Raw genomic sequence first — 15,145 nt, 5'->3', positions numbered from 1 at the left:
TTTAAATATTTTATCACAATTTCTACCCAATATTTTTTTTAGAGCTTGGCATAACTAGAAAAAAAAAGTAAATTTATTATAAACAAAATATTATATGACTTTATTATTTTCCAAATCTAGAAATCACACTTTTAAAATTAGGCCTCATCATACATCCAGGTTTTTAAGACAAAGACAACAAACAAACAACAACAACAAAAAACTATTTAGGAGGTGATTTAAAATACAAAATATTTAGTTCCCTCTGACTGCTCTTAATGACTTTCGCAAACTAAAAATCCCCATTCTCTACCATAATATTTGGTCCACCAACTTATGTTATTTATAACTTATTTATTTTATTCCACAAGTTATGTCTTGTTCTAAGGTCAGTTTGGTATTTGGATCAGACACTGCAACAAGTGACATGCAGAAAAATTCTGTACTAAGACATGTTTTGTTTATCCATCCTCCTCCTTCTCGCAAGATGCCACATTCACGGTTCTCAGGGGAAATAATTCCTTTCCAAATGCAATCAAGTGAATCATATGCATCAACACAAGATATTGGGAACAGAAAGGACAGATAATTAGCATGCCTGTGCTTATGACTCCCCTCTGCTTTAACATAAGCAACAGATTGAACTACATATTAAGAGATATTAGTGTGATATCATCCCATTAAGAAGCTACAAAGAAACTCTCTAACGCTGTGTGATACAACTCCCTATATAGTGCACAGAGTGAATGTGAACAATCACATATAATGCAAGCTGAAAAGTAGTAATATGACATTTAAAATAAATAAAGACATAATATTTTTGTCTGGCAGAAAGAAAGGGCAAGACTGTAATTCATGGTAACTCGCTGACAAGTCTTGTCAAATAGACAAGGAGTTTGACAAAATGCTATAAACCTAGCTTGTTCTGTATTCCACCTACACACCTTGTTGAGACAGGCAAGTCTATTAGAGCTAAGAAAGCAGAAAAGTGTGTGTGTGTGTGTGTGTGTGTGTGTGTGTGTGTGTGTGTGTGTGTGTGTGTGTGTGTGTGTCCTAAAAAAAACACAGTAAGTCAGACATTCTAATTCACTAAGTCAGCAATTACGAATCTTTACCAAAAATTAGAGAAAAACACACTAAAGGAACCATTAAAGTAGTCCATTTGATATATGACTGTATTATATTCCATGTCTACTGAACCGATATGATAGTTTTATGTGCTGAATAGAATTAAGTTTTTAAAAGTTATTATAAAAGTGATTAAAAGTTAATATACAGAAGTTATTATTCTCTGCCTAAATCTTGTTGTTTGTCAGATCCATCAAGCTTGATGTCAATGTAGTCATGTAGATTGCATTTATCTTTTTTGTTACTTTTTTTTTTTATCTTTTGAAGACTCTTTAAATTCTCCTTTTGCATTCCCTTGAAAAATACAGCATATAGGCTATGACAAACAAGAGAGCCAGTAAATAATGACAGAATTCTCATTTTCTAGTGAACAACCCCTTTAAAGCATTCAATGTAGAATATCATAGGGTACAACAGGGCTAAAGACACACAGAAAAATGCTTTTCACCCCAATGTATGATTGCAGAAAGAAAAGAAAAAAATATATATATATATAAAATGTATCCCTATGTCACCTGGCCAATAGAAATGAAATTAGATTTAAATGAGAAAAATTATGTGTTACTTGTTTTCAAGTCGACTGTCACAGTTAAATTGATAAATTACTTGTCTAAAAATGAACAAAAGACATTGCCTTTTTGTAATACATTTTTTGTATAGTTGTATTATATATAGGCTATATATATATATATATATATATATATATATATATATATATATATATATATATATATATATATATATATATATATATATATATGCATATGTTACCGGCAAAGTGTGAAATCCCGGTATTGTATAGAATGCCTAGGCAATGTATAGAATTCCTGATGTTTTTTGCAAAAAATACATTACCTAATTCTATACATTACCTAGGCATTCTATAGAATGCCGGATTACACACTTTGAGGAAAATAAGTATTTGAACACCCTGCTATTTTGCAAGTTCTCCCACTTGGAAATCATGGAGGGGTCTGAAATTGTCATCGTAGGTGCATGTCCACTGTGACAGACATAATCTAAAAAAAATATCCAGAAATCACAATGTATGATTTTTTAACTATTTATTTGTATGATACAGCTGCAAATAAGTATTTGAACACCTGTCTATCAGCTAGAATTCTGACCCTCAAAGACCTGTTAGTCTGCCTTTACAATGTCCATCTCCACTCCATTTATTATCCTAAATTAGATGCACCTGTTTGAGGTCGTTAGCTGCATAAAGACACCTGTCCACCCCATACAATCAGTAAGAATCCAACTACTAACATGGCCAAGACCAAAGAGCTGTCCAAAGACACTAGAGACAAAATTGTACACCTCCACAAGGCTGGAAAGGGCTATGGGGAAATTGCCAAGCAGCTTGGTGAAAAAAGGTCCACTGTTGGGGCAATCATTAGAAAATGGAAGAAGCTAAACATGACTGTCAATCTCCCTCGGACTGGGGCTCCATGCAAGATCTCACCTCGTGGGGTCTCAATGATCCTAAGAAAGGTGAGAAATCAGCCCAGAACTACACGGGAGGAGCTGGTCAATGACCTGAAAAGAGCTGGGACCACCGTTTCCAAGGTTACTGTTGGTAATACACTAAGACGTCATGGTTTGAAATCATGCATGGCACGGAAGGTTCCCCTGCTTAAACCAGCACATGTCAAGGCCCGTCTTAAGTTTGCCAATGACCATTTGAGTCATGGGAGAAAGTCATGTGGTCAGATGAGACCAAAATAGAACTTTTTGGTCATAATTCCACTAAACGTGTTTGGAGGAAGAAGAATGATGAGTACCATCCCAAGAACACCATCCCTACTGTGAAGCATGGGGGTGGTAGCATCATGCTTTGGGGGTGTTTTTCTGCACATGGGACAGGGCGACTGCACTGTATTAAGGAGAGGATGACCGGGGCCATGTATTGCGAGATTTTGGGGAACAACCTCCTTCCCTCAGTTAGAGCATTGAAGATGGGTCGAGGCTGGGTCTTCCAACATGACAATGACCCGAAGCACACAGCCAGGATAACCAAGGAGTGGCTCTGTAAGAAACATATCAAGGTTCTGGCGTGGCCTAGCCAGTCTCCAGACCTAAACCCAATAGAGAATCTTTGGAGGGAGCTCAAACTCCGTGTTTCTCAGCGACAGCCCAGAAACCTGACTGATCTAGAGAAGATCTGTGTGGAGGAATGGGCCAAAATCCCTCCTGCAGTGTGTGCAAACCTGGTGAAAAACTACAGGAAACGTTTGACCTCTGTAATTGCTAACAAAGGCTACTGTACCAAATATTAACATTGATTTTCTCAGGTGTTCAAATACTTATTTGCAGCTGTATCATACAAATAAATAGTTAAAAAATCATACATTGTGATTTCTGGACATTTTTTTTAGATTATGTCTCTCACAGTGGACATGCACCTACGATGACAATTTCAGACCCCTCCATGATTTCTAAGTGGGAGAACTTGCAAAATAGCAGGGTGTTCAAATACTTATTTTCCTCACTGTATATATATATATATATATATATATATATATATATTCAATAATTTTAGCGATTCTCATTTGCTACATAAATCTACAACATTTAAAAAAGAAACATCAAATATTTTATCAAATTAGCACAGAATCAACATTGCACTGCTGCCCGGGATTGTGTCAAGGATCAGGCAAAAATTCCACCTGCATCTTTAAAAGCAGATGTTTTGGAAAGTGCTGTGGCAAGTTATTGTGCCATCTAGTGGTTTAGAGGAAAATCAAATGTGCCTTTTACCCCGTTGCGCCTTTAGCCCTGTTGTACCCTATGTAGTACGTGGAGATAAAGAATGAAATGTAGATTATATACTGTATGTAGATAGAATGAAATTCAAAAGCACATATGACCCAAACATAAACTAAAGAATAACTGTTCATCTGTGGACTGGTTTAAACACTGACCCAAGATGTGAAGCTTTTATTTCGACATGTTTGTTACTTAACTGACCCTGAGCGTTGCTACAGTAGCTATTGTACTGAAAGGTCAGGTCGGTTGCGTCACATTGCTTGGATTCCACAGGGGATTGAATAGAGCCCTGGTCACAATACAAGGGACTTGGCTACACCCAAAGCCTTTGAGATCAGAAATACTAGAAAACTAGAAGATACATGGAACAACAGGATACAATAAAAAAAAAACAATACAACCGACTACACTGTGCATTTTGGCATGGAGTTTCCTTTAAAAAAATCTTCATCTCATTGAAATTTGATTTATTTTGGCCATAAACTAAAACCAGTAAGTAGACTAACAGTAATACTACTGAGCAAAAGACTTATGCGATCCCAGCACAGATGTCTGTATTTCCCATTAGCATATGATACTGCTCCAGGGTCTAGTTTCCACTAAAGGCTTGCATCACTAGACTGACAGACTGTGGGAATTCACCACAGGCCATGATATGTCTACAATTATTTTACTGGTTTAGAGTTGCGTAAGTGTCTAAAGTTCTTAAAATGACTTAAGTTCCCTACAGTTTCCCTCAGGGTTTAATCAATAAATGTATGTATTTTTGTCTTATGTTCTCCTCAGAGGTGATGCTTTTTAAGAGCATGGTTTTAGAAGATCTATGGCTATTTGGACACTATAAAAAGCCACATTCATGTGCAAGTCTGAGCTTATAGTCACAATTGTATCAAACACATTCCCCAATTTTGCTATATTCTGGTCTGGGATCATGGTGTTTAAATGCTGCTCAGAGACACAGAAATTCCTGATCTTCTTCTTAAACTACCTGTGGGTGGATTTCAAGAGGAAGGTTCTTACTGCACTACAGAAATCACTCACAGCCTCAAGATCCACTGCTGTGATTGCATTTGCCGGCAGATTTGTTTTCAACCAGAATAAATCAAAACCTCAGTCTCAGAAGGGGGAATGAAAACATGGAAATGTGAGGGTGGTTCAAACCTAACTGAACTTCCATCTCTTCTGAAGAGTGAAGACTGTTTATTATTCCTTTGGAAAATGTTAAACGGCATGTCTCAGAAGAGGACAAAGAAAGGAAAATACAGGTTTGTAGGATACAAGCCAGTTTTCACAGATTTGGCCAGCTTTGAGGATATATTGTCTGTTTTTGACATTTTCACTTTGTCATTCCATACAGAAAATAGTGGAAAAAGGGCAACCATATCCACACAGTCACTTCTTCCATTATGGAACAATGGATTTGCCATGCCTTAAGGCCCTTTCACACTAACAACAAAAAAGATAACAATGATAACTACTATATATTAGTGTAACTATATTAGAACAGTCATATTATGTTTAATGCACACTTCTGCAGTTTTAAATGAAGTTTAATTTTGCTCTCTCTGTTTTAACATTTAGCTGAAAAAGTGCTCTGTAAGTGATTCTAATGACACTGTTCCTCTATGTCATTGTAGTTATAATTGAATTTTTAAAAACTTTTTTGTTATGGTTCTTGGTGTGAACGGATCTTTAAAGGGTTAGTTCACCCCAACATTTAAATTCTGTCATCCTCATGTTGTTCCAAACTCGTAAGGCTTTCATTCATCTTCGGAACACAAAACACAAATTTCTGTCCCTCCACACATTTGACACTTCAAAAGGCTCGTTAAGATGTAGTAAAACTTATATGAATTGAACGATTTAGTCCAAATTTTCTGAAGAGACACATTTGCCTTTATACAGTATGATCAACAGATAAGCTTTTATTCACCTATAAACATTCATCAACTCAACACATCAATTGTGGTAAACGGAAGCTCAAGCATGTTTGCTTGACGTGCAAGAACCAATGAGGTTCATTCTCGTGTGTTACGCATGCACGTTTGAACATCACAAGAACCAATGAGGTTCATTCTCGTGTTAAGCAGCACGTTTGAGCTTCCGCAAGGACCAATGAGGTTCATTCTCATGTTAAGCAGCACGTTTGAGCTTCCGCAAGGACCAATGAGGTTCATTCTCATGTGTTACGCATGTTTGAACATCACAAGAACCAATGAGGTTCATTCTCATGTGTTACGGACGTTTGAACATCACAAGAACCAATGAGGTTCATTCTCATGTGTTACGCATGTTTGAACATCACAAGAACCAATGAGGTTCATTCTCATGTGTTACTTAGCACGTTTGAGCTTCCGCAAGGACCAATGAGGTTTGTTCTCATGTGTCAAGCAGGTTCGGTTGAGCTTCTGTTTATGTTCGCTGATCAAGGTTTATATGCGAGCAAAAGCCTAAATTAAATCTGTTCATCATATAAAGCGATCAAGTCTCTTCGAAAAATTTGGACTAAACCGCTCAATTCATATAATTCTTTTTTTTTTGTGATGAGTTTTATGATCTCTTTATGAACTTTTTGAAGCGTCAAAGTGTCTGTTGCGTATCTGTTTATGGAGGTACAGAAAACTCTCAGATTTCATCAAAAAGATCTTCATTTGTGTTCCGAAGATGAACGAAGTTCACCAGCTGAGTGAATGTATTAAAATAAGTTAAAATATGCACATAAATCAGCAATTTCTGTTAGTTTTCTGCAAAACTTTGCTCCTTTTAATTGGGTCAGTGCACATATATGAGTGTCTAAAATAAATAATTTAATTAAAATCTAGTTTAAAACGTTCTTTCATATTTAAACATACTCATGTATCTTTGTAGTCATGTTGATTTGGTTTTGAAAAACTTAAATACCATTTAAAAAAAAAAAAAAACTAATTTAACATAATGTGGTATTACCAAGTAAAACGAAATAATATATTTTCATTACACCTTAAATTTATCTTAATAATTATTTCCAAAAAAAGTATTTTTAAACATACAAGCAGTAAAGCGATTTTGGTATTTTTCTCAAAGAAATAATAACAAAAGAATGAGACAAACTTAAAGGGGTCATATAATGCCATTTTTGTACAAGCTAATATGATTCTTTAGGTTCTAAATTAAAAGTTTGTAATATACTGTACTTTAATTAAAAATTCTCATTAGTATTGTAAGAAAACACTCATTTTACCTGGTCAAAAACAGCTCTGTTTTCAGCACGCCGTTTAAGTGCATGTGTCTTTAAATGATAATGATCTTTGCTCACCCCGCCCCTCTGTTCTGTGCGTACACCGTAACACAGTAACCATAACGCGCTGTTCATTATAAATGTGGGATTATGAATTATATTGAGAACGTCGTATATAGAAAACATGCCATAATGTACCCTGAGTGTAAACAGCCGCATTCATCGTGAAGCGTGCAGCAAGCGATTTGCAAAGATTAATATAAATATTAATATAAAGGTTAATAAAACGTTACACTCACTTCTTCTTCTGGAGGTGCAGCAGGAACACGAATAGTTGGTACCGATCCTTTTTTCAGGAGCAGCTTCTTAGCAAAACCAGCTTTATATTGACCTCGTTTGTAAAGCAGTCTGGTGTGTGAAATGATTTGCGCAAACATGAAAGCATTGACGTTGATCGTGGGGAATATTCCCTTCGAAAACAAACTCAGCCACTGTCTTCAGTGGTTCGGATTTAGGAACATCAAAATGACTGCTGTGTTCCTTATTACACACAAGAACAGAACACCACAATCGCTTAGACGCCATCCTGCTCATAGACAGTGCTCCAGCGCATCAACAATGGCCGCGCCGGTCCGCGTGGACTATGATTGACAGCTCGCTCACGAGCGAGGGCGGGCCTGTGTTGAAACGCTGCTGTCAATCAACAATCGTGGGAGGGGCGTCGATTTTGTGACGTCACAAAATCGAACGGCTTGATTTGAGATGGGGGGAAACATATAAGAAGGATGGATTTTTATCATGTTATGATGGTTGTGTACAGGCACTGCCAACACACATTTAAGTACAATCAACTTGTAAAAGTGCATGTACCATTATATGACCCCTTTAAGATTTTTGTTTCATTCATAAATAATGCGTATTTTCATAAGATGTCAGTAATAATCAAAAATGTAAAAATAATAAAAATAATACAAAAAATACAAAAGATGTATGTGTTATTGTATATAAATTGTATGAATTAAGTATTTTTTTTAAATAATATTTTCCCCCATACCAGCACTGCACTGTTTCAGTGATTCAAAACAGTAATTGAACAGCTGCGTTGTGAAGACGATATACATTCACAAACATATTGAGCTTCCCCTTCATCACCATATGGGCAAAAATACAGACTCTTGGTTTCTGCTACTGCCTCATTTTAAAAGATGTCGTTGTGGCAGTGGCACACGTTGCACTTGTACCCTCACACAAAAACACATACACACGCCAAAGGCACTGGCTGACCTTTCAACTGGGCATCTGTAACAAGACATGGGTGCAGCCTAGGAGACAGCATTCCAGCTTTAAGTCCCTGAACCCCATAAACCCAAACCCATGTTCTGCTCATTAGACTGACCGACAACCAGTGAAAGGAGAGTGAGAACAGGGTGGTGGGAGGGGAGGGCAGTCTCACTAAAACAGAGGCGCTTGTCAGGATTATCAAAGGCCCCCCACACAAGAAGAGAATGTTTGGAGGCGGCTAACAGAGAGACATAATGTGGCTATTTATCCCTCATGTGACTCCGTGCATATATTAGAGAGAACACAGAGGGGACAGGCCATCAGCAAGCACCATGAATGAGAGCTTCAACAAAGTCTGTCTTTTTCAGCACAAACGAGTGTTGTCATTTTTCATATTCCAACTATAACTGGTAAACAGAGCATGAAGTGAAAGCCCCAAAACAGCAGTGCTTTTCAAATGCAAAGACCCAGACCTAAAACACACATAATAAGAACAAAATGTTTTGTGCCTAGAAAAAAAATCTAGCCTATTCAATTTGTGCAATGAAGCAGGTCTAAAAGTTTTAAAGGAGCTGTGATTGATTCTGTAGCAGTTGGTCAGTAGTAGTACTGCTGCACTTTACAAACAAGGTGCATTTGATCAGTGAGGAAACTTTCTGCACATCTATTTTCACTTGTTTTGTGATGCGAAGGTTTCCTGTATTTTTGATGAGCTTTCCTGACAATAATAAGTCTCTTCCTCTGTCATGTTTACATAGTTTTGATAATCATCATAATAATAAAAAAATAAGAAATGTATGGAAACATCTTGTTCAGGTCAATTTGTGTCTGTTCACTGATAAAAAGTGTAGAGAACACTATAGTCTGTCGACCATTTGGAAGTAGTTTGTAATATGTTGCTGCAAACTCAATGTCTGAAAGGCACAGATGTCTGCACCAGGTACAGTAAAATCACCATTATCTGATTATGAGCTTATAGGCAACCTGCCAGCCTACTTAATGTTTGCCTGTTTGCTTATACCACATACAATGCTTATACCATAGCAGACTGGAAAAGGGATACAATTTTAATGTGATTGTATAAATTAATATGATTGATAAAGTGCATATGCCTCATCTGTTTCCTCTTCTTAAAAGTAATAAATCCCCCCCCCCCCCCCAAAAAAAAAACCCCAAAACAACAACAACAAAAACATGAAAAATCAATCATTTACTGACTACATACTCTTATATTGTTTCAACCATGTATGACTTTTTCTAATGAGCACAAGAAAAAATGTTACAGAATGACAGTCACCATTCACTTTCAATGTATTAAGAAAATATGCATGAAAGTGTACAGTGACTGAGGCTGTCATTTTTCCTAACATCTCATTTTGTGATAGAGAGTCATACAGATTCGAAACAATATGCAAATAAGTATTATTACAAACATTGCAATGTTTCAGTAAGCTATTACTTTAGTATATTTAAGCTTGCTTTGCTTTGTGAATGAAACACTCTCAGCTCTTTCTCTTAGTAAATAGAAACTTGTTGAATCAAACAGTTGTATCACATAGCGGCCGAAGCTGTGATAGGATGACAATATGTTTACATGCAATAGAAACAAACTTTAACATTCTGTCATTCGACTGAGTTGTCGTAGCCTACTTGCACTTCCCACACCTCAGTTCTCCTCAGCGACTTTTTGAAGTCGTCTTCTCGATCTCCGTTAAAACGACAAAGCAGTGACTTACCCATGTTTAAGACTAAGAGCTCGACACCGCTGGAAAAGTCCAGTTCAAGAGTTTGACACTGAGAGCTGGTAGCGCGTTCGTCTGTATATTAATACGGTGACGTCACGATCACAAACGGACGGGGAAACTTATCAATCAATGACATATTGTTTGATAAATTTCATGACATAAAATGAATTTTAGCAAGGCCTAAAAGCAAAAAATAAATAAATAAATAAAAATAATTCCTAAATAGATTTTAAATAGCCTTTATTATTAGCCTATTTTACAACTGAGATTGCGAGTCTCTTATATAAACTAATCAATTATAATGTATAATAAGTTACAATAAATTTGATTGTATTGCTTTGTATGGTATAAAAGACTAAATAAATAAATAAACAAACTCACATTTTAGGAAAGTTTATTATTAATTCTGTAATTATTTAACAGTTTACTTCTTTATTTATGTAGGCCATAAAGTTCCATATTTATTTTTCCTTCCCGCAACATGTAGTCAACCATTCAGCCATCACAGGCATCACGACTAACTGTAGATAGGTCTACTCAAGTGCAACGGTTTGGCGTTTTTTTTTTTTTTTTTTTTTTTGGCCATGCCATATTAATTGCTATCGCAACAGGATAATTTTGTCGTGGTAACATTCGCATAACTTGAACAAAAAAACGCTATTTTCATGACATTGCTGAATTCATTATTTCAATTTTCCAGGTTAAAATTCCGTTTTTTCCATGCCCGTGGGAAGCCGGTGTCCTAGGTATATAAGCCTTAGCCTACATACAGTGTTATGTGTGTTTAATTCGACAATATCCGCTTCTTTTTTTATTGCATCGTATTTACTCCGAACACACCTTCTGTGATGTGTAGGCTATGGCTCACAAAATGATATGAACAAGGTTAGCAGTTCCCTCTGCTGGTAGATTACAGGAGTTGCACTCTGAATTATAATAACTGAATGGACTCTTTATTGTCTTTTTTAGCAGTACATGATACGCCTTTTATACGCAAACACAAATAATAAAACGGATAGGCTATCCAAAACCGTAAAAGGTTATTATTGCCAATGTGTTGTGCAGCAAGCGACAACATGCATGGGGTGAAAGTCCACAAATGAAACTGAATCTCTGTGTGAAAAGGCTGGTAGATTAATAATGCATCATACTCCCTGCCTTGCACAGCCCTCACAGACAAATATGTTATTGTCAGTTTCATTGAACGGTTGCCATATTTCACAAAATTCCTTTGTTTAGTTTTTTCCAACAATTAGGTGACCAACCGTTTGAACTACAAATACAAGAAAGCACAGGCACCTGAGCACCTCCCCGAGTGAAGATTACATGGATTATCTATGATTTGTTTGATTGATTAATCAAGTGACCAATCAGCATTCAAAAACAGGGACAGCGTGTGACGTCAGTTTGAAACGGCCCAATCGTCGCAATGACTCGGAAGCAGCGTTAACAAACATGAAGCGAGTGTTTCTCCGTCAGCGATACACCTAATCTCAGCACCAAGTCGCTGTCCAACGGACATCGAGAGAGGTAAGCGAGCTTCATGCTAACGTTTCACTCCTGTTTTCAACGCAATGTTCGCTACATTTCCCACAGAGCGAGGCATTTGGATACATGTGCTGCTTTAAAAAAAAAAAAAAATACTTTGTCAACCCTGCTTACGCACTGGACTGTTCTCATCGTTGTCCGTACATTGTTTCGGTGCAGAACAAAAATTGGCACTGTAAAGAACCTAGAATGGTGTTTCACGTCCTTTCTTTCCTGTTGAAATACATGTACTGAGAGCTATTTAATTCACAACTGCCGTTACAAAGCAAACAAAAATAGGCTAGTATTCTGATTATTTTGTGCTGTTTGTACTGTAACTTTTTAATGTGATTTGGGAGAACTCCAGGTGGACTGTCATTGTGGGAATGCACAAGAGGCTGTTAGTGCTGACAGTGGTCTACTATGCCTCATCACAGATTTCATTATGATTTTGAGCAGACAGTGCCGGGCAGATTAGACCCAGTGAGAAACTAGATACATAACAGCTTCTCTTGCCAAGATGCAGGGACAAGCAGGACTAATGACCAGTGCTTCTTGAGACAGGTGCGATTCGACATGCAGCCATGCAGATCATCATATCCACTTGACACGTTGCCCCACTTATGGAACAAGTGATGAGACCTCATGCACTATTCATGTTAGTTAGTCTATTTGTGTGTGCGTTGAATTGGTTGTATGAATCAGTTTGTTTTAAGGTAGGAAAGTGTCATCTTTGTTATATCATAAGAGAACTGTTTGATGCAATCACAGTCAGATTCAGGAGAGTGCTTACTGTCCTTAGGGAATCGTAGAGCCTAGTCTCTATGGGCTGTTTAGAGGAAAAGATTTGCAGATTAAGTAATTGAAGATGTGGCAGGGTGATGAGTATTTGATTTTTAAATGGGAAATGAGAAAGATGGTGCAGGTCATAGAGTATCTGACAGGAAAAAAAAACAACCTCTGCATGCATAATACTGTGTGAAGATCCTCATGGACAGGAAAAGATTAGATATCTAGAATCCCCAATCTTTTTTTATCCTCTTTAGGCCCCATGCAGAGAGGGTGGGACTGTATGGCAGCACTTACTGTAGTAAGTTTCTCCTAGCAATAGCATGACATTAGTTGATTGTTTGCTTTGTAAAACCTTTAAAATAGAAAATATGACTTACAATTAAAATTATATGGCTGTCAGTGCGTAAAAGAAATGTCATATTTCTATATGTTAACACGTTTAGTTTCAGGGAAATAATAATAGTAATTCTAAGTATCGGGTCTGTATTTGTGTGGTGCAATACACTTGCATAAAAAAAAAAATAAATAAAAAAAATTAATATTGGCCAAGATACACAAGACAAAAAGCTTGGAATCAGTAACATTTGCATTGTTAATGTCACGTTTTGTGTTTGTTTGTTCACGTTTAGAGTTTGTTTTTGATCTGTTGTGCTCATATCTGTGTTTATAGGTTGGTTTTCAGTTTAATTAGTTCTGGGGCCTGTACCATGAAGCCGGATTAGGTGGCTAGCCAGCTATGTTTCAGCTTAGTTTCCGCCAACCCTGGGTTTTAGGTACTATGAAAGTAGCTCGGCTTTAATCGGTGTTCGTTGCCATGGTATCTTACGCTGCACGGCTAACCTGCTCCGGGGCAGGTTATGTTCTGGATTCAAGATCTCAGACTGAAGTTTGACCAATCAGCTGAGAGCAAAGAAACATATAGGTGACGTAACTTATTCCAAGTGTCTGTTACAATGACTTCACCTTTTCTTCGAAATCCGGTGGACATCTCAGCACAAATTGTTTGACGAGCACTTCGTAGAGAAAGAGTTTTTAGCCAGACAAAATCCCCTTGCCTTTCCTGATAGTTACTTGTATGAAAGATACAGATTTTCCGCGGAAGGAATGTCTTATCTTTGCGAACTTCTTGAGCCGCACATAAAGAATTTAACACGTCGAATTCATGCACTTACTGTACCGCAAATATTGCGTTGCATTTTTTTTTTTTTTTTTTTTTGCAAGTGGTACATTCTTGCACGGTGGGTGACGCACAGAAGCTAGGAGAAAACATATGTTTGTCGAACCATTCGCAAGGTGGTCCTCGCTCTGCAGGAGTACATGAAAAGTTTAACTAATAATGTTCCCCGGACATTTATCGACCATGTCCATAAAAGAGGGCTTTTATAAAATTGCCGGTAAGATATATTGATAGGGTGACATCACATGAACACTTTTTTTTCTTTTCTTAAAAAGCAAATTTCACAAATGTACTATACAATATAATACATGTTAAGAATTATTTTGAATCTTTTTTATTATTATTCTGATAATCGTATGATAGGATTCCCAAGTCATTGCAACATGCAGTCTATTGCTCCAATCTCCACTGCTCTAGGGGAACATGAGGCAGATTATGTTAATAGGAAGTCCTATCACAGCCATAATGTTCAGGTAGAGATGATGTGAATATGTGAGATGATTATTTTCTGTGAGATGAAGCTTTAAATTAATAGTAACTTTAACAGATATAACAATGATCTACTAAACATTTCATCTGCAGATGACTTGTGGTCATGAACATATGATCAAGTTTGGATGCCAAATGGCCTGGCTCCAGTGCTTGTCTTACAAATTTTCCATGAGTCTGTGTTGTGTCAGCGCTTTGAGGAAAGCAAGTTAAATTTGGTACAGTACAAAACACTGTTCATTTGAACTGAGATAGAAAAACCTACACAATAACCCCCTATCATGACCCTCAGATAGGGCCACAGCACCGCTTCAATGTGGCCCTCAGTAAAACCAGAGTGAAGATAGAGATGACCTTTGGCATCCTAAAGGCACATTTCAACTGTGTTCGGCGCTTCAGAGTCACCAGAGCGGGCATCACAGATAGTGGCTGCATGTGCCATTCTGCACAATATAGCCACCAGTAGAAAGGAGCGAGAAACACAAAACCAGCTTCTCCCCGATGAAACTGACCCGATCACACTTGACCATCCAGCTGGTGCAGAGATGCAATCACCATACAATATTACACTTAATAAAAGCACATTGAAACTGCAGATAGGTCTCAAACTGTTTTATTGGTTTTGTGGGATGGGAGGGAGAAAGAGAGCAAGAGAAAGTTGCATTAATAAATATTCATACTAAAGTGTTACTTGGTTAAATAAGTTATACTAATATATATATATACACTATATAACTATATACATACTGAGATCAGTTTTATCCAGCTGTTTGATTTTGTTTGGAGCCTCCTCAGCTCACAGTCAGCTCCTTTAGTGTGCATTCTAGTTCAAGACTCCTTTAGTGTGCAGTCTAGTTCAAGACTCCTTTAGTGTGCAGTCTAGTTCAAGTCTCCTTTAGTGTGCAGTCTAGTTCAAGACTCATTTTGTACAGGGCCCTGACTGAGTCTGTTTCCACCTGAAACATAATTCCACCACAAACATGATCATTACAAGTTTTCTGGAGGCTCATCAAATCACAAAAAGTTCCTTGACTTCCTACA

General features: G+C 37.2%; 2 protein-coding genes across 3 annotated transcripts in view; one reads left to right on the top strand and one right to left on the bottom strand.

Annotated features, from left to right (window-relative positions):
- The window catches only part of gpm6ab (glycoprotein M6Ab), a 64,614-nt gene extending 54,428 nt beyond the window's left edge, over positions 1 to 10,186 (bottom strand). Inside the window, exon 1 of the mRNA XM_084099468.1 lies at positions 10,111 to 10,186. Within this exon, the coding sequence (XP_083955594.1) occupies positions 10,111 to 10,114 (4 nt within the window). The 5' untranslated portion in view covers positions 10,115 to 10,186. The remainder of the gene's footprint in view (positions 1 to 10,110) is intronic.
- A 1,359-nt stretch (positions 10,187 to 11,545) lies between these two features.
- wdr17 (WD repeat domain 17) overlaps positions 11,546 to 15,145 on the top strand; it is a 48,128-nt gene continuing 44,528 nt past the window's right edge. For both annotated transcript variants that reach the window (XM_084105768.1, XM_084105767.1), the window contains exon 1: positions 11,546 to 11,649. The gene's annotated coding sequence lies outside the window, so the exon portion shown is untranslated. The remainder of the gene's footprint in view (positions 11,650 to 15,145) is intronic.

This window comes from Abramis brama, assembly GCF_963993115.1.
Source record: "Abramis brama genome assembly, chromosome: 2".
NCBI classification, from domain to species: Eukaryota; Metazoa; Chordata; class Actinopteri; order Cypriniformes; family Leuciscidae; genus Abramis; species Abramis brama.
This window is presented reverse-complemented; position numbering and strand designations above follow the sequence as displayed.